We start from the raw sequence: 21,014 nt of genomic DNA, 5'->3' as shown, positions 1-21,014 counted from the left end.
TAGGCCATGAGAATCTTAAAATCTAGATGAAAAGATAGGCCATTTACATAAAAACATAACTAAAATGGCATAAGATCACATTAGTGACGCATATTTATTATTTTAAGAGTTCAGATGAAGATTAGATTCCTATGAAAAAAATGGAGGGAGGCTTTGAAGGAAGGGTAACATCTTGTTAGGTAGAGGGAAAGCAAGAAAACACTGAGACCTAGAGATTAGAAGGGGAAGAATGGAGACATAAGTAGGATTTGAAAGATGAGGAATGAGAGATAGTTGATAGGTCAACACTGAAGGGAGTATTAAATGTTAGCTCAAAACAGGTCTCAATATATTCTCTGGGCAAGAGAGTCAGGTGCTAAGCTGTCTCTAAAGATTGATTTAACAGTGTTTTGGATTAAGGAGCCACGAGAGGCAGGAAGATCATTTATTCAATCCATTCGTTCAACAAACAAGTGGCACTTTGCTGGTACGCAAGATAGGTAAATACTGGTCTCTGACCCCAGAGAACTCATTGAAGAAAGACAGATGAACAAATAAATAACTACAGATTTTGCTAAATATTAGGGAGAAAATGTGCAAGGAAGAGGTAGAGCATTAAGGTACAGTGGCTTAATTTAGATACGATGACCAAGAAAGCATATTTTGAGATGTGACAGGCTGAAACCTACAGGAGGAGAAGGAATCAGCTACTGAAAGAGTTGGAAGAGTCTTCCAGACGGAAGGAAGAAGGTGTGAATGGTTCTAGGGTAGGAAATAACATATATGTTATTACCTATATTAGGACACTATTGAAGTGTTTGTTATTAAATAAAGAGGAGACTGACATATGGGGGGGCAAAAGTCTTTCTTACATTAACATTCATTTCCAATTATTTAAAAATTAATCATTCCTGGGGCACCTGGGTAGCTGTCGTTAAGCGTCTGCCTTTAGCTCAGGTCATGATCCCAGAGTCCATCGGGCTCCGTGCTCAGCAGGAGGCCTGCTTCTCCTCTCCCACCCCCCCTGCGTGTGTTCCCTCTCTCACTGTGTCTCTCTCTGTCAAATAAATAAATAAATAAATAAATCTTTAAAAAAATTAATCATTCTGTTAGCAGCTTTATTAGCTGTTAGCATGTATACCAAGCTTCTGAACTGTAAGTAAAAGAGAGTCAGTATAAGACAAATTAAGTTTAATAAAGGAATGGGAAAAAGGCAAATTGAGGTGACAGTGACTGGGGAGCATCAGAGAGATCACTGGACACATACACAAAGGATGTAGGAAACGTGAGAAACAGAGATAGATGGACAAGAAGGAGACAGATATCAAGGTTTAATTTCTACTATGAGTTTGCTTTATATAACTGATCTATTTTATATGTATAAAATGAGAGTTAGATGCATATGTACCTCAAGAGAGTATTTAAGGTGAGTACTATATCATCTTTGAAAAAATGCTAGGTATTGGGACACCTGGGTGGCTCAGTCGTTAAGCATCTACCTTCGGCTCAGATCATGATCCCAGAGTCCTGGGATCGAGCCCCATGTCGAGCTCCTTGCTCAGCGGGAAGCCTGCTTCTCCCTCTCCCACTCCCCCTGCTTGTGTTCCCTCTTTCGCTGTCTCTCTCTCTGTGTCAAAAAATAAATAAAATCTTTTTTAAAAAAATGCTAGGTATCTATACTAATTTTTTGAATTATGATTTAAGCTAATTATTTAGAATTTGTATCTAAACTGAAAATATTTTCTCCTGATAGAGGTTAATGAACTTGCAAATGCCTTAAACAAAGTCACCAGTGAAAAAGTTGATGTTGATGAAGTAAAATCTATACTGAAAGGCCTGGGGATTTATTTCCCAGAGGAAGAATTACAGGAGGTGCTTATATCCATTCCTCTTGATGGTAAGTATTCCTTTTCTGAGTCATTTATTACATATCAAACTTGTGTTTACTTTTACTCATAAATCCACAGAGTTGATCGATTAGGAATCAAATATAATGAGTTCAGTAACATTAGATTTTCCCTATTAGGCTTGGATGAGAGTTTGTTTTGGATTATTCTAATATTGAATTTATCCTAGGGAAGTATGACTTCCTCTCTTCTTTCCCTTTCTTTGCCTTCTGAGGTTTGAATCATACATTCTTATTGGACAGGGGCTGTAAAGCTCTCTCAAGCCCATAAATCACAGGGATAAGCCTTATTGTGGTGATATACACTACCAGTTTGGTTTCCCCAGAGTCCTCAAAGGACTACACTGGTATTTTGAAATCCTGCCAGAAGGATGTTTAGCTTACGTGCAAAGCCTTATGGTATTCTTTTTTCTTAAGTTCTCAGTATATATAAGTTCTCAGTATAATAAAAAGCAAAAGACTGCACATTTCCTTTATTAATATAGCTTTGCTTATAAGTATGTATAGTGTTCTTTAGGTATTATGGTTGAGTTTGGTTTATGGTACTTCTAGTGAATATCTTCTTGTCTTCCCTCAAAACATAAATGATGGGGCACCTGCGTGGCTCAGTGGGTTGGGTGTCTGCCTTCAGTTCAGGTCATGATCCCAGGGTCCTGGGATCAAGCCCTGTGTTGGGCTGCAGCAGGGAGCCTGCTTCTCCCTCTCCCCTCTTGTGCTCTCTCCCTTTCTCTCGCTCTGTCTCTGTCTCTCTTCAAATAAATAAATAAAATTTTAAAAAACACACAAAAAATAAATGGTTATAGTAGGACTTGTAATGCTGAAAAATTAAGAGAATGTCATATCAGAGAGGAAACATACAAAAAAATGGTTCCAATTGGAAATAAGTGTAAAATCCATAAAATGCTCATTGGCTCTACAACAAAAAAGACCACAGGAGTCATATTATCATATTCCTTTTCATAGTCTGAGATGTGTTTAGCAGCATCAGAGTTAGAAAACAGGACTAACTTGGTTCTGAAGGTTTAGTAAGCATGCATATCTTGTGACCTCATTCTTTTGTATCTTTGGATCAAAGACCATTCATTTCTTTATGTTTCATTTTCAGACGAGGGGAAAGTGGACTTAAAAGATTGTCTGACTCAGTTAATGAAAATGCCATATTTTACAAAAGTTTCAAGTAAGTGAGAATTTTTTAACAATAAAATTTTTGAGTGGAATTCTTTAGTTTTGATTATATGCATTTGTCCAGTTTTCTAATGCTAAAGCACATCATGTGTATAACAAATGTACTTTGGATGACAAATCAATAAGGGATCCTAGTCCTGACCTTTTCTTGAAATTATAGTATTTTTTTCATCACTCAAAAAGGATAAAAGTACAAAATCCATCTGGGTGATTCCTCTCAGCGTCCAAGTTTGTGATCTAAGATGGCTGCCATCAGTTGCCAGTGTCTTGGACATCATGAAATTCTGTGGGAATAAGATCAGTGTTCTCTTCTAATTCGAAAAGATAGATGCACCCCTATGTTTATTGAAGCATAATTTATAATAGCCAAGACATGGAAGCAAACTAAGTGTTAATCGATGAATGAATAAGGAAGATGTGGTATATTTATACAATGGAATATTATGCAACCATAAAAAGGATGAGATCGCACAATTTGAGACAACCTAGATGGCCCTAGAGGGTATTATGCTAAGTGAAATAAGTCAGACAGAGAAAGACCAATACCATATGAGTCCACTCATAAGTAGAGTCTAAAAAAAGCCAAACAGGGGTGCCTGGCTGGCTCAGTCTATAGAGCATGTGACTCTTGATTTTGGGGTTGTAAGTTTGAGCCCCGCATTGGGTGTAGAGATTACTTGAAAATAAAAATATAAATAAATAAATAAGTAAAGCCAGGGCGCCTGGGTGGCTCAGTCGGTTAAGCGACTGCCTTCGGCTCAGGTCATGATCCTGGAGTCCCAGGATCGAGTCCCGCATCGGGCTCCCTGCTTAGCAGGGGGTCTGCTTCTCCCTCTGACCCTCCCCCTTCTCATGCTTTATCTCATTCTCTCTCTCAAATAAATAAATAAAATCTTAAAAAAAAAAAAAAGTAAAGCCAAACAACAAATAAACAAAAAACAGAATCAAACCTATAAATACAGAGAACAAATTGATGATTGCCCAAAGGGAGGAGGTTTGAGGGTTGGGCAAAATGGGTGAAGGAGTGAGGGAGATAGAGGCCTCCAGTTATGGAATGAATAAGTCACAGGAATAAAAGGCACAGCATAAGGAATGCAATGATATTGTAATAGTGATATAATGGGACAGATGGTAGCTACACTTGTGGTAAACATAGCGTAATGTATAAACATCAAATCCTTAAGTTGTACACCGGAACTAATAAAACATTGTATGTCAGCTATACTAAATTTTTTTTTAAAAAAATCAGTGTTTTCTTTTTTATCCTGTTATCATTTTATTAAAATGGGATTTTATCATGAGAAGATTAACTACTGAAACATATAGGAACATGTTGAAACATATAGGCTTCCTCCATATTATGTAATAGGTTATTCTTCCCATTACTCCACTACCTTAACCATGAGCCATTGAATATAATCTGGTTCTAATGTGTTCAGTTAACTGACCTCTCCAACAGTGAGATATCTGTGATGTCTGTGGAACCTCTGGGTCTCCTTGAAGTTTAGGCTAAATGAGCCTTGGTTAGTAAATTCACAGCTGTTTTGGATCCCCTGGGTCTCCTCGGAGCAGCCCATATTCTTGAGATTAATTGAAATGGCTTAATTTCCTCTAAATTTTAATTTCCAAAATTAAAACTGAACTAAATTCAAAAGGCCTAATTTAGGTAGCTATAAGGGATGAAACTATTCACCAGAGCCAAGGTATTTAGGATGTAACCAAAATGGTGTTTTTTTCAATTGACAAAATATTTTATCCTTAATCTTTGGTTTTCTAAATGGAGCCTATAAAACTTTCCCAGATATGTGGCTTATAAGCAAATCTCTCACAGAGTTAATGTTTATGATGGGATAGGGTTTATGATAGTATAATATTTAAAATTTCTTTCTTACTTGAACAATTCATACGTGGTACTTTCAGAAATGAACATTACCTTTCTTTGGTATTGATACAGCAGTGCCAGTCTTTCCGTTATTTGGGGGACATTTTTGTGTGTATGTGTTGGATACATCCAAGTATCCACTGAATGAAAAAAATTAAGAATAGTCACATCAAACTATGGATGGTTATCTAATTTTTGGCAAGAAAATTACTTGTATGATTAGTTATCATAGCTTTAATGGAATTCCCAGCCTCAGATATGCTAGAGATGAGTATAAGCAGACGTCCTGAGATTTCTTTTTATGTAATCATTCTTCAATCTCAAATTAAATATTTGCAATGATTTGTTTGGACTAGTGGCTAAACATTCTGCCTATGAAATCAGACTTCACACTTGGCTTCACATTTAGTAACTGTGTATGCTTAGGCAGGTTAGCTTCTCTAAGGCCAGGTTTCTTTATCCGTTAAATAAGGAATTTTTGTGGTATTAAATGAAATGGTGTATATAGAGCACTTAGCATAGTGCCCAGGGAGCTCAGACAGAATACTTAGTAAGTGATAGAAGTAGCAGTAGTACTACTACTAGAAGTTGTTGTTATTATTATTATTATTATTATTATTATCATCATCATCATCATCCAGGACCCACTACTGATATTTGAGTGGTTTTTTTTAAAGTTCATACATTGTATATTCTTTTGAATATAGAAAAAGAAGGCCCCCTGAAAGCTCTGGCTGCCATTAGGAAAAATGTGGTCACTCCTGATGACCTAGGCTCCATTATGAAATATATAGGCGTTCCATTACCTGAAGATGTGCTTCAAAGATCGCTGCAGAATGTGACTCTGACAGGTGAGTCATGTTTCTAGATATCCTTTATCTTGACACGCATCTGTTTGAACTTTTCAAGAATCCTTACAGGGTTTATCTGCTGCATGGATTATCCAAGGCTCTTTCCTACCTACTACCCTGTTGGGTTCTACTTATTTTCAATAGCGTCATACAAAGGAGGATCTGTAGGGGGTGAGTGTATGTGTCTGAATGATATGTATGCGTCTGTCTTTCTGACTGAATATATATGTCTATATTTCAAGGCCAAATCTATAAACTGATTTTCAGTATAGCAGTTATGCCATAGTTGCCAGTCTCTGATCACATTCCCTGTTCCCTGACATGCATTTTTTTCTTTCAGAGGATGAGAAAGTGAATTTAGAAGAGTTTGTGGGCAATTTAATCAATTCAGGATTTTCACCTCTACCTGAAAGTAAGAATTTTCAGTTGAATAGAGATAGATAATATGTGGGTTGTGGATCTCTTGGGAAGACTGCAACTAGGGTTTTTTTGTTGTTGTTGTTGTTGTTTTTTTAAAGATTTTATTTATTTATTTGACAGAGAGAGACACAGCGAGAGAGGGAATACAAGCAGGGGGAATAGGAGAGGGAGAAGCAGGCTTCCCGCGGAGCAGGGAGCCCGATGCGGGGCTCGATCCCAGGACCCTGGGATCATGACCTGAGCCGAAGGCAGACGCTTAACGACTGAGCCACCCAGGCGCCCCTGCAACTAGGGTTTTGAGATGGTCTTAAAATGATTTAACACTGGCTTAATTTTCTAGTGTCTTTATTCCATACGTGTCAAATGCATAGCACAACTAAAAGAGAACACGCCCTTTACAGAGTACTAGTTACGTCTTCTGCCTAGTCTGAGACCAGAGTCTTGACTGCCATTATCTTTTCCACTAAGGGCCTTATGAAAGAAAAAAATAGTATTAGTTAAAATGACTAAAACAGCACTTGGAATTAGGCTGTTTGCAAGTTACTCTACTTTAAAGTGTAATTGTACAAGACGTATTAACATGATAAATAGTGGGTTCCTGATACTGATTTATAATAACTCTTCATCAAGAAACTAGTGAAAACCTCTGTTACTATTAGGGGAATTTTTGTTTAGGTTTATTATTTTTCTTCTTTTGTTATTGGAACATTGTTTTCTTTGGTTATTTCTTTGTATTGGCTACCCCCACCCTTTTTTCCCCCAGTTTCTCTTTATACACTAATTCAAAGTTTAACTTTAGCACAAGGTTTGTCAATTATAATGTTAAGGATCATTTTCTTCTTTTGGTTTGCATACTATTTCCGTAATCTTAGGCCTCTGAGTTCCCTGATCGGCTGCCCTTTCCTGCCCCTCTGGTACTGAAAAGGAAGGAACGATTTATATTTTGCACATTTAAGTGAGAAGAATATTTCTGACACCAAGCCAACATTACACGCACATTCAAATCACTTCATATTGTCCATTTTTAAGCACCCTCTATGGTTGCAGAAGCTCAAGGTTTACTTCTTTGACTATCTCAGCCTACTTTTGGGGAGGCACACACGTGTAGCTTTGACAAGCCAAAAATATTTATGAAGAGATATTTCATAGAAATGCCTCTTTTGAGGCAACTTCCTAATAATATATCTCAACTGGTTTTGAGAACTGGTGTTAAAAACAGCCATACCAAAAGTGTCACTGTGTCTCCTGAAGACATTTTCCATTATGTTATTTAGTAATGAATATGAAAAATGTCTTGAAATTTAATATCAGAAAAAAACTCTCTCTCCCAAAGACCAGTGTGCTTACTTTGTGTAGACAATAACCTGAGCTCCCCTTTATGTCTTAGCTTCCAGAAAGTTCAGATCTAAACTTATTATTTAATCATTATAACTGACTTTGAATCTACTTTACTTTTTTCCTAGCTTCTTAAGGTGAAACGTATGGTGACTGATTTTAGCTCTCTCTCATTTTCTAATATAAGCATGAAGACCCATACCCTTCTTACTAAACACTGCTTTGGCTGCATTCAATAAATGTTGAAATGCTTTGTTTTCATTATAATTCAGTTGAGATATGTTCTATTTTCTTTGTGATTTCTTCTCTTATCCATGGACTGTTTAGAAGTGTGTCATTTAATTTCTAAATATTTGGGGTTTTCTTGGTTATTTCATTGTTACTTGTAATATAATTCCATTACCGTTAGAGAACATATCCTTTATGATTTCAGTTCCTTTCCATTTATTGGTACTTGTTTTATGGCCCAGCATATGGTCTATTTTGGTAAATGTACTATGTGCACTTGAAAATGTGTATTCTGCAGTTAAAGAGTATAGTATTTTATTAGTATAAATTAAGTAAAGGTGGTTGATAGCTTCCTCAGATCATCTGTACTGGCTTTTTTGGTAGCTAGTCCATCAATTGTTGAAAGAGAGGTGCTAAAATTTCCGGTTATGATTGTTGTATTTTCTATTTCTCCCTTAAATTTTGTTAGTTTTGTTATGTATTCTTAGACTTAATTTGGTTCATCTGCATTTATGATTGTTATATCTTCCTGATGAATTGACTGGCAGAGAATACCAAATATATCATTTTGTAAGAAAAATCACTATTTCCTCTGAGTATAAGTTGAAAATGGATTCCCCATTCTATGGATGCATGACACTTTATTTACCACATGTTAAATATTGACCCCTAAGTGTTTGCTCAATATCAGCAAGTAACACTTCATGTCCAGTATCATATGGGCTGTACTAGGTTAAACGTTCCTGTGCTTTATAGCCATATTCTCTGTAAAATGATCAAAAGAACATGCTTCCATTTCTGATAGAATATCTTAAAGTGTGCGTCTGAATACATGTCAAAAGCGTCTTCTTTTCATACTGAAATGGAATATAACAATGTGAAGATAATAGGAAGTATTTTTTCTTAAATTGAAAATCATTAGCATTTCCCATTCTCATAGCTTTTATCATTTCTATTTTTCTCCTAGGAAGTAGGGTTGATGACAGCAACCTAGGCACTTTTCCAGGAAACATGAGGATGGAGATGTCAGGTAAAGAATTTTATAAGATTCTGAAGGTCCTGTTGGTTGAAGGTGACATATACATACACATGGTATACATGGTTCTGTGTTCTGAGAAGTCTTTTTATTAATGTCAACTTCTTATATATAAAATTCATATTTAGAACCATAGAAAATGACAAAAGTAATAAAAAAAAGTTACCTTAAATGTTATGCTTTAGGTTTCCCTCCTTGAGAATAAATTTTGTGGTTTCTAAAAGTTTCATTTGGAGAGTGTGGAAGAAAGAAGGATATGTATTCGCTATGTTAGTACTTTAGATCTAAACTTATATTTATAGAAATACTTTAGCAATCTTTCCTCTGTATCACTGATTCAAAAAGCATTAAGATCCCACAATGTTTTATGTATTGTGCTAAACACTGAGAATATAGAATTTAATGAGACATGATTTGGCCCTTCAGAAGATTATAATCCAGTAGGAAAGCAGATTGACCCTTCCATAGCCCTGCCAAGTATCCAGAAGACAGAACAGAGACATGCCAAAGTTCAGAGCAAGTCCAAAGACCCAGAGAACTGCTCCCTCAGGGTAGGGTCCTAAACTGCCACCATTACCATGTAGATCCAGTCCAATAGGTCAAGAAAGGCCTGGCACACAACATTCTGTAACTTAGAATTTTTTTTTCAATTTTTCCTCCCTTCCCCTTTTAAAGTGCTAGTCTGCACTTTGAAGATAAAATCAAGACATTAACAAAAATCAGCCTCTGAAGAAAAGCATTTCTAGAACAAATGTAGCTATATTTCACTGCCTTTATATAGCTCAAAGTAGGACAAAAATTTATGAAATACAAGTTCTCTTTACAATGTTAAAAAGCTGGATTTTCAACCTTATAAATAGAAGAAGCACTTTATGCATAGGGGTATGATGCCTTATTGTTATTTAAAGAAACAATGACAAATCCTTTAACTTGCAAATCTAATCAAAATGTAATCTAAATGTTGAAAATAGTAGAACAACCCAACCACTAAGCGATTTGCCTACTGTTTTTTTTTTTTTAAAGATTTTTTTTTTTTTTTTTTTTAATCTCAGAGAGAATGGGAGACAGAGAGCATGAGAGGGGGAGGATCAGAGGGAGAAGCAGACTCCCCGCTGAGCAGGGAGCCCGATGTGGGACTCGATCCCAGGACTCCAGGATCATGACCTGAGCCGAAGGCAGTTGCTTAACCAACTGAGCCACCCAGGCGCCCCTGCCTACTGTTTTTATATGATTATAAAGTGTGGAAAAAAAAGTCCTTATCTTGTCCCCCCTTTTGGGGATGTGATCATACGTGAGACAGGCAGGCACAAGGTTAACCAAGGGGGTTGAAGAGGGAGTGATGGGAACCACAGCTAGGACCAGACAACGTTCCACAGGCCAAGGGAGCGTGGGAGAGGAGAGGCCTAATGGACACCGACAGGGGACCGGATGTGAAGGAAATGGGACTAAATGCATCTGTGACAACAGAATCATACAGGGGAGATGGCTGCTTGTGTCCCTGACCCCCGAGTTTGCACAGGAGTGGGAATAGAGGTGAAGTGGTCCTAACAGACTTGATAGACCAGGACAGGTAGTAAAAGCATTCCTAATGGAAATGCTAATGTATGGGGATATGCACATGGTGTGGTAGGGCACAGAAAAGAATATGAAGGAGCAGCTTCAGCCAGGTAGGTTACTGTACTTAAGGAGTCAAAACAGAGTCAAAGGAGTCAAAACATCATTATGATATGTCTGCTCTGATCCTCATTTATTTTTAAATCTTCATGCTGGCATTCGCTGACTGGCCTCCCTTTGCACTTGGCATTTTATCTTGCCATCTGTATTGGTCCTTCTTGCTGTGCACCTCAGCTCGACTATCAGGTGCTTGGGGCTTTTGGCTCCTCTCACTAACCCCTGTTCCTTTCACTGGGTCACAAGAAGTGTTTTGCTATTTGATGCTATGCTGGGACTGTGGAAAATTTGGTGGCTGTCGCAGACTCTCCTGCTGAGATGTCAGTGCTCCCATTTCTGCTCTACTTTCCCCCTTGCTGTAGTTTCTCAGCAAGGTCTGTATGTCCTGCTGCCTTCCAGAGCTCCCAATAGACTCTCAATCACAGGCCTCGTTTTTCTTGGTTGTTTTGCACAACTGGAAGAGGCAGCTCACTAAAATGAATGGCTTAAAAGTTTTGTTGGGTAACAAGGAAAAAAGATGGCATACCCCTATCTCCTTACATCAGCAGAATGAATTTTTTTTTTTTTTGAGAGGTAAAGGATTTTTATTTATTTATTTATTTTTATTATAAAATTCTTTTATTATGTTCAGTTAGCTAATGATGTACTATATGCTCATCTCTCTCTTTTTTTTTAAGATCTTATTTTTTTTTAATGTTTTATTTATTTATTCGTGAGAGAGAGAGAGAGAGAGGCAGAGGGAGAAGCAGGCTCCCCACCTAGCAGGGAGCCCGATGCGGGACTCGATCCCAGGACCCTGGGATCATGACCTGAGCCGAAGGCAGAGGCTTAACCATCTGAGCCACCCAGGCGCCGCTTAAGATCTTATTTTTAAGCAATCTCTATACCCAACGTGGGGCTCGAACCCCTAACCCCGAGATACAGAGTCACACGCTCCACCAACCCAGCCAGCCAGGCGCCTCAAATGTGTCTTCTTTTTCTCACTGCCTAAAAGGGAACTCATTCTGAGTTCTGAAAGATACTACAAAACTTGAATTCTGATTTTTTTTGTTTATTATATATTTTTCAAAGTGCCCTATTTTGAGGGGAGGGGGGTGGGGGGATGGGTTAGCCTGGTGGTGGGTATTGAGGAGGGCACGTTCTGCATGGAGCACTGGGTGTTATGCACAAACAATGAATCATGGAACACTTCATCTAAAACTAATGATGTAATGTATGGGGATTAACATAAAAATTAAAAAAAAAAAACACAAAGTGCCCTATTTTGTAACTGATTCATTATCTCTCAGAAACAAGAATCTTCACTGATTCTTGATAGCTTTCTTTTTTCCTATTCCTTATATTTATTTGGAATTAAATTAGATCATATTTAGGTCAATAAATGCAACCTCCCTAAATTGCTGTGTTTACATTAATAATTTTATAACATTCACTATAAGTATTTACCTTTATGACCTAATTTCGTATTTTACAGCTGATAAAAAAGTGAACAAGAAGAATGGGATAAAAGATAGGAGGTCATCTACTGGTGAGTGAAAAATTTGTTAATTAACTAATTCATTTATTTAACAGATATTTACTGAATAGGCGATGCTATGTTAAGTGCTAGAGATTTGAATAAGTATAATAAACTTTTTAAACTTACAGTACTATCTATGGCGAATTCTTTTTGTATATTTTGTGTATTTTGCCACATTTTGAAAAACAATGTATATTAGATTGTTTCCAGTGAATTTAGTCAAGAAAAACTAAACCCAAAATTCAATGAAGAAAGCCAATTCACCTTTATTAGTCAAAGTCAATTATTTATCTGGCCCCAAGGAGAACTTCTTGAAGAAAATAAGGAAAATAATTTTGTGACCTTAGGGTAGAAAAAGATTTCTTAGACAGGTGGCCAAGAGTCTTAAGCATGAAATTTTAAAAATGATTAAATTGGATCTTATCAAGATAAATAACTTCTTTTTCTGAAAGACACAGTTAAGAAAATAAAAGGCAAGACACAGACTGGGAGAATATATTTGCAAAACGTATGTGACTAAGGACTGATATCCAGAATATCAAGAACAGCTCAATCATAAGAAGACAAACCAATGAAAGTGGGCAAAAGATTTGAATGGACATTTCACAAAAGAAGATATATATCTTGGCTAATTGAATTTAAATAAAAAAAATCCTGTGGAATTTTTATGTACACAACCAGATCATGTAAAATGATGGGGAAAAAAAGAAGATATATAAATGGCCAATGACCACATGAAAGGGGGCTGAACAGTATTTATCAGAGAAATGCAATTTAAATCATTAGTAGATACTGCTATTCATCCCTTAGAATAACAAAAATTAAAAAGATTGACAAGACCAAGTATTAGCAATAATATGGAGTAACTGTAACTTATACAATTGCTAGAGGGTATTCTAACTACCATGGAGATCAGTATGGCAACTTCTTAAAAAGCTGAACATAAATTTACCATAAGACCCAGCAATCCCACTAGTGGGTATCTTTCCAAGGTAAATGAATATATATGTTCACAGAAATATTTGTGCATGAATATTCATAGCAGCTTTATTCATAATACCTAAAAATTGGAAACAATCCTAATGCCCATCTACCCATGGAGGGATAAAAAAAAGTGTGGTGCTTGTTCTTAAAGTTGCATTTGATTAAAGGGGCAAAAGAAATATATAAGCAAAAAATATAAGTGAAATTTTGATTTGGAAGTTAGGGCTATCATATTAGAGAAGGTGCTTTCTGAGGACTAAGTGTGCTCATGGTCAGTTTTAAGAATATTAATGCAAGTGATTATGCTGCTTTTAAATTCTACCCCAGCAGCCTGGTTGATTTGGTGGAATGGAGCAAGTGTTGATTTAGGAATCTGATAGCTACAGTTTTCTGTCTCATACTAACTTTGTGACTTTAGGCAAATATCTTAACTTTTCTGAGGCTCAGTTTCTTTTTTTTTTTTTAAGTCATAATAACTTTACAGAAGATTGAGATATAGTATATGAAAGCACCCATCCCACTACCTGGCTTGGTAGACACTCATTAAATTCAGTTTTCTTTCCTTCCCTGACTGAAAGAGAGATTAGAGAGCTTAGGAGATCAGATCAAAATGATGGGTTTGGAGGAGAATACTTTTAAATCTTTAAGTTTCTGTTCTAATGCTGTCAGTAGAGTTTAACATCTGAGTACTCTAAAAGAGCATTGTACTATTTGAAGAATACTCATTTTGCGTTTTTATGATGTGGGGAGGGAGGATAGAAATACAACTGTAATAAAAATCATGGGAAATTGTTGACTTCCTATGCTCTGTTTCACAATTAAGAATTTCATATTCTGTTCTTGAATCTCGTTGTGATCTCTGTAATTTGTACCTCGTTTTACAGCTGACGGAAATGTTGAACCTAATAAACTAATGAATAAGCGAAAGCTGTTACAGCTGTGAGAAGTTGATGTAAAACTGAGATACTATGCTTTCAAAACATATTTTTGCAACAGATTAATTTTGTGATGATAAAAACCATGCAAAATCTCAGAAAAAACTCTAGTTCTAGAGTAGGAACGAATCCTGTCTTCTATTTTCTGAATCCATATACAGTGCAAAGCACTTGATTAGATTGGTTCCAAGACCATCTTTCACATCTGGGAATGTTCAGAAAGCACAATTAAAAGATGGAAAAGGAAATGAATGAAAGTGCACTGTATACCCTTTCCACATTTCCCATTCATTCCTGTATTCTGACACAGCCCCGTAATACTACTGAAACTTCTCTCACGGCACCAGTAACTTGCCATTTGCCAGTTGCATTAGACATTATTCACTTTTTATTGGAGCTTGCTACTGTCTTTTATATTCGTGATAATACTGACCTTCTTGAAATTATGCTCTTTTGGCTTTTCTGTGTTGTTCCCTCTGACCTGGATCTGCTCATTCTCTGATTTTCATTTCACATACTCTCTCTGGATAATCTCATCTCTCTCTGTGGTTCAATCTATCATCTATATGCTTGTGACTGTAAGTCTGTATTTCTTATATAGTCTTCAGACTGGTATATCAAATGCCTGCCAGACATTTCCACTTGGATATTCCATGGGAGGCTTCTTTTTTCTCAACACATTTAAAACTGAATTCACTATTTTCCCACCTAGTCTCCTGGTCCTATATTCTCAATCTCATTTGTGCTGTCACCGCCCATCTAGTTACCTAAGCTAGATATATGGGATTCATTTTTGATTCCCTCATTTCCTATCACCTACTGTCTGGATTATCACCTAATTTTGTAAGTTTTACATTTATAGAAACCTAAATTTAAAAATCACCACACACAGTTGAGTAGATGGATGGATTTGTGACAAACCAAGTATAGTAAAATGTTAAATAGTAGAATCTAGATGGTGGACATAAGGGTGTTTATTGCACAATTCTTTCAACTTTGCTGTATGTTTACAAATTTTCATAATAAAACATTGAAAAAAATCCCACATATAAATCCATCAATGTCTCTCTGTCCCTGCTACCACTGCCATATTTTAGGTCAATCTCAGAAAACTAAGAATTATGCAATTAAAATGAGCCCAAATAATGATATGGAATAATGGAATTTAGCTTGTTTCTGGTTTATTGTTTTATAATTTTTAAATGAATCTGCTTTGTATCTCAATTATGCCTTATTTTATAGCTAAAGGGAAGACTGATCTGAAAACACTGATAGATACAGTACAAGATATTACAGGTCAGTGAGAAGTTACTGTAAATTTGAGATCCCAATTCTTTACACTAAACTATATTTTTCTATGATAAATATTTTACTGAAGTATGAAATACATTACTACTATGTCATATAATCATGTGTGTCCAGCTTAAGAATTATTGCAAAGTGAACATATCTATTTAACTATCACCTGGTTAAGAAATAAGCATTATCAATAATCCAGAAGATCCCTATACCACTTCACAGTCACTTCCTCCATACTCTCTGGAGGTAACTGCATCCTTTATTCTAGGGCCACAGATTAGTTTCACCTGTTTTTGAAATTTGTGTAAATGGAACCATATGATTTGTGTTCCATGATATCTTACTTCTTCCCTTTAACATTATAGTACATGTTATTCTCTGAGATTCATCCATATTGTTGCATGTAGCAGCAGTTTGTTAGTTTTCATTGCTTCATATTATAAAATGTATGAAATTATAGTCAAGGAGATCTTTAGAGAACCTTCCATAGTGGCTGAAATGATTTCTAACTAACTCATTGTACCTGAATACATTGCTGTGTATACCGCAATGTACCTTTCCAATCTACCATCACAGCACATTTCAGGGTTGGAGCAGTTAAGAAGAATATATTGCTATGAATATTCTGTATATGCCTTTTGGTGAACATATGTGCATAATTCTAGGCCATAATACCTAGAAATGAAATTGCTTTGTTATAGGATAGGATTGTGTATACTTTGTTAGATATTGTCAATCCATTTTCTAAAGTAGTTGTACCATTTTATACATCAACCAACAGTATATCAGAGTTTCAATTGCTTTACATCCTTGCTAATACTTCTCTCTTCTCCATTTTAGCCATTTTGGTGTGCATGCTGTAGAATCCCACTGTTAGAGTTTGCATATCCCTAGTGATTAATGATGTTGAGCACCTTTTTCATGTTTATTGGTTATTTGGATACTTCTTTTGTAAAGTTCCTTTCATGTCTGTTGCCTGTTTGTCTGCTTGGATGTCTGTGTTTTACATATTGAATTTTTTTAAATATTTATTTTTTAAATTCAAGTATAATTAGCATAAGGTGTTATATTAGTTTCAGGTGTACATTATAGTGGTTCAACACCTCTATACATTACTCACTGCTCATCATGCTAAGTGTACTCTTTAATCCCCATCACCTATTTCACCCATCCCCTACCCACCTCCACTCTGGCAACCATCAGTTTGTTCTCTGTAGTTAAGAGTCTGTTTCTTGGTTTACCTATCTCTCTTTTTTCTGTTTGTTCATTTGTTTTGTTTCTTAAATTCCACATATGAGTGAAAACATATGATATTTGTCTTTCTCTGTCTGACTTATTTCACTTAGAATTATAGTCTCTCTCTCCATCCATGTTGTTGCAAATGGCGAGATTTCATTCTTTTTATGGCTGAATAATATTCCATTGTGTGTGTGTGTGTGTGTATCACATCTTCTTTATCCATTCATCAGTTGATGGACCCATGGGCTGTTTCCATAATTTGGTTATTATAAATAATGCAGTAAACATAGGGGTGCATATATCCTTTTGAATTAGTGCTTTTGTATTCTTTGGGTAAATACCCAGTAGTGTGGTTACCGGATCATAGGGTAGTTCTATTTTTAATTTTTTGAGGAACCTCCATAATGTTTTCCACAGTGGCTTCACCAGCTTGTATTCCCACCAACAGTGCATAAGGGTTCCTTTCTCTCCACATCCTCGCTAACAACTGTTGTTTCTTGTGTTTTTGATTTTAGCCATTCTGACATGTGTGAGGTTATCTCATTGTAGTTTTGATTTGCATTTCCCTGATGATGAGTGATATTCAGCATCTTTCCATGTGTTAACCATCTGTATGTCTTCTTTGGAGAAATGTCTGTTCATGTCTTCTACCCATTCTTTAATTGGTTTATTTAGGGTTTTTTATTGTTGAGTTGTATAAGTTCTTTATATATTTTGGATACTAACCCTTTATTTGATATGTCATTTGCAAATATCTTCTCCCAGTCTGTAGGTTGCCGACTTCAATCCTTTTGAATTTGTTGAGACTTGTTTTGTGGCCTAATATGATCTATTCTGGAGAATGTTCCATATGCACTTGAAAAGAATGTGTATTCCACTGTTTTTGGATGGAATGTTCTAAATATATCTTTTAGATCCATCTGGTCTAAAGTGTCATTCAAAGCCACCGTTTCCTTGTTGATTTTCTGTCTGGATAATCTATCCATTGATGTAAGTGGGGTGTTAAAGTCCCCTACTGTTATTGTATTACTATTGATTTCTTCCTTCATATCTATTAATAGTTGCTTTATGTATTTGGGTGCTCCCATGTTAATGCCTAAATATTTACAATTATTTTACTTTCTTGTTGGATTGTTCCTTTTATCATTATGTAATGTCCTTGTTGTCCCTTATTACAGCCTTTGTTTTAAAGTCTATTTTGTCTGATATAAGTATTTCTACCCCAGCTTTTTTTTTCACTTCCATTTGCATGATAAATGTTTTTCCATACCTTCACTTTAAATCTGCATATATCTTTAGGTCTGGAATGAGTCTCTTGTACACAGCATATAAATAGGTCTTGCTTTTGTATCCATTTCATCACCCCATGTCTTTTGATTGAAGTTTTTAGTCCGTTTACATTCAAAGTAATTATTGATAGGTATGCACTTATGACCATTTTCTTACTTGTTTTATGATTGATTTTGTAGTTCTTCTTTGTTCCTTTCTTGCTCTGTTCCTTTGTGGTTTGATGGCCTTCTTCAGTGATATGCTTGAATATCTTTCTCTTTAGTTTTTGCATTTCTATTACAGGTTTTTGATTTGTAGTTACCATTAGGTTTATATATAATATCTAATGCGTATAGCAGTCTATATTAGGTTGCTGGTTGCTTAAGTTTGAACCCATTCTAAAAGCACTAAATTTGGGGCAGCTGGGTGGCTCAGTTGTTAAGCGTCTGCCTTTGGCTCAGGTCATGATCTCGGGGTCCTGGGATTGAGCTCCCTGCTCAGCTGGAGTCTGCTTCTCCCTCTGCCTCTGCTACTCCCCTATGCTCGTGCGAGAGCTCGTGCTCTCTCTCTTTCTCTCTCTCTGTCTCTCAGATACATAAATAAAATCTTTAAAAAAAAAACCCAAAAAACCAGTCAGTACATACTCAGATGGAAATTTGTTCATTGTGTAGAATATCAGAAGACACATTTTACCAACAGCACCATCACCCACAACAATGCACTTTGATTGTCTCCACTTTAAATATTTCAAGTTTGATGGTGACCTCAGCTTCTCTGCCAGGATGCTGGCAGCACTGAGCAGGGTCTCTGGTTGTATTTTATCTTCTGATGAACAAAAGTTTCGCTTTCACATGTAGTTGAATTAGTCAGTCTTTTCTTTTATAGTTAGAGTGTTTGGGGGCTTGTTTAAGAAATCCTTGCATACACTAGGGTCATGAAAACCTTTACTATTTTATCTTCTGGGAGTTTTGTTATTTTCCTTTCACATTTAGATCTATAATCCACTCAGAATTGATTTTTCTATATGATACAGAATAAGGGTCACTATTTTGTTTCTTTTTTTTATATTCAGTTAGCAAACATATAGTACATCATTAGTTTTTGATGTAGAGTCAATGATTCCTTAATTGTGTATAGCACCCAGTGCTCATCACAACACATGCCCTCCTTAATACCCATCATCCAGCTACCCCCTCCCCCCACCCTCCTCCCTTCTGTAACTGTCTGTTTCTAAATGGATATGCAGCACCATTTATTGACAAGATGATCCTTTCCCTACTTTAATGTAAGGCCAACTGAATGTGTTGCATATATCTGGGCTTTTCATTCTTTTTATTCTTTTTCTTTGGTCTATTTGTTGGTCCATAGCTTTAATATGTCTTGGTATCTGGGGCGCCTGGGTGGCTCAGTCGTTAAGTGTCTGCCTTCGGCTCAGGTCATGATCCCAGGGTCCTGGGATGGAGTCCCACATCAGGCTCCGTGCTCGGCAGGAAGCCTGCTTCTCCCTCTCCCACTCCCCCTGCTTGTGTTTCTACTCTCACTATCTCTCTCGCTCTGTCAAATAAATAAATAAAATCTTTAAAAATATATATATATGTCTTGGTATCTGAAGCGTAAATCCTCCAAATCTGTTTTATTTCCTTAGGCTTCTCTTGGCTATTCTTGGTGATGTCCTTTTTGTCATTAAAAATATGTTATTTGTGCTTTCTCTCCTTTTTTCCTTTGTCGGTCTTAATGCAGGCATTTAGCACTTTTGTTAGTCTTCCAAAACCCAACATTGGCTGTATTCATTTTATTTAAAGTTTGTTTTTCACTTCAGTAATTTCTGCTTTTGTCCTTATTATTTTTCTTCTCCTTTTGGGGGGTTTAATTTGCTGTTCTTTTCTGACTTCTGGAGATAGAACCTTGGGTTATTGATCTTTTCATCTTTTCTACTATATGCGTTTAAGGGTGTAAATTTCCCTCTGAGTACACCTTTGCAAGTTTTAATATGTAATATTATTATTGTTACTCAATTCAAAATATATTCTAACTTCCAGTGTGGTTTTTTTTTGACACATAATTTATTTAGAGAGGGATTCTTTAATTTCCAAACTTAGAGGATTTTTCTAGTATCTCTTGCTATTGATTTCTAGCTTAATCTCATACCCTATATTAAACAGTTATTTGTACCAATCATCTTTATTATTCTAATAATTTTTAAATTATATGAACCTTATTCAATTGTGAAATATTATTTTATAGCCATCATTATGGGAACATCTCTTTTACCAGTGTTAAAGAAATACTGTTCATTCTCTGTCTGCCAATTGACTGCTTGTTGTTTAGCAGGTATCATTATGCCTTATTTCTCTTTAATAATTTGAAATTATGATATTTAAAAAATGTTATCTTTTTCTACTTCTTTTGTTTTGAAGGAGGAGAAGTTGACTTCAGTGAGCTGGATAATGTCCTGCAAAAAATGGGGATAGATCCCTCACCTAAAGAACACTTGGAGCTAAATAAGTCACTTCCAGTTAATGGTGGGCATTTCAACTATCAGAATAGTCTTCAAGAGAGTTCATATTGCCTTCAAGAGAGTTAATATAGTCATAAAGGGAGTTTTTCAGAATTGCAAGTATCGGGTAGAATCTTCAGGGAATTAGGATTATATCCCTAAATTATTTTATTATCCAATACTCTGCTTATTTCAGATCATTTATAAGTTAGAGTTTAAAAATAGCCATAATTTTAAGGGTGATTATTTTTAATATATAGGAATACATAAATTTCCATTTAAAACATGCAAATCAAGAGGCTCATCTATCATAATTCTTGCCATTTGGAATAAGGAATATTAATATTTTTCATTCCATTGAGATGCCTTTGGTTAAGACCTCTAGGAAACAGGAGGAGGAGGAGGAGAGATGTAGAGCTATAATAGGAGAGGGAAAAAAAGGTGGACTCAGAAAAAATACAACATATGGAAGTGTTTTGCTTTGGCATGATAGGTACTAATAATTGTCTCAGGCTGGTCCGCCCGAGACCCCCTGAGCGCCAACCCTATTCCCCCGCGCGGTCCCATTTCCGCTCCAACAAGATGAAAGAAACTATCATGAACCAGGAGAAACTCGCCAAACTGCAAGCACAAGTGCGCATTGGTGGGAAAGGAACTGCTCGCCGAAAGAAGAAGGTGGTTCAAAGAACGGCTACGGCAGATGATAAAAAACTTCAGTTCTCCTTAAAGAAGTTAGGGGTAAACAATATCTCTGGTATTGAAGAAGTGAATATGTTCAC

General features: G+C 36.1%; 1 protein-coding gene across 1 annotated transcript in view; it reads left to right on the top strand.

The window, feature by feature from the left end:
* The window catches only part of LOC145717452 (EF-hand calcium-binding domain-containing protein 13-like), a 40,097-nt gene extending 19,775 nt beyond the window's left edge, over positions 1-20,322 (top strand). Inside the window, exons 8-15 of the mRNA XM_081805958.1 lie at positions 1,733-1,876; positions 2,991-3,062; positions 5,660-5,803; positions 6,144-6,215; positions 8,754-8,816; positions 11,968-12,021; positions 15,174-15,227; positions 20,156-20,322. Of these exons, the coding sequence (XP_081662084.1) occupies positions 1,733-1,876; positions 2,991-3,062; positions 5,660-5,803; positions 6,144-6,215; positions 8,754-8,816; positions 11,968-12,021; positions 15,174-15,227; positions 20,156-20,322 (770 nt within the window). The remainder of the gene's footprint in view (positions 1-1,732; positions 1,877-2,990; positions 3,063-5,659; positions 5,804-6,143; positions 6,216-8,753; positions 8,817-11,967; positions 12,022-15,173; positions 15,228-20,155) is intronic.
* The last annotated feature ends 692 nt before the right edge of the window (positions 20,323-21,014 follow it).

This window comes from Leptonychotes weddellii, chromosome 15, assembly GCF_054177405.1.
Source record: "Leptonychotes weddellii isolate Sample4059 chromosome 15, ASM5417740v2, whole genome shotgun sequence".
Lineage (NCBI taxonomy): Eukaryota > Metazoa > Chordata > Mammalia > Carnivora > Phocidae > Leptonychotes > Leptonychotes weddellii.
This window is presented reverse-complemented; position numbering and strand designations above follow the sequence as displayed.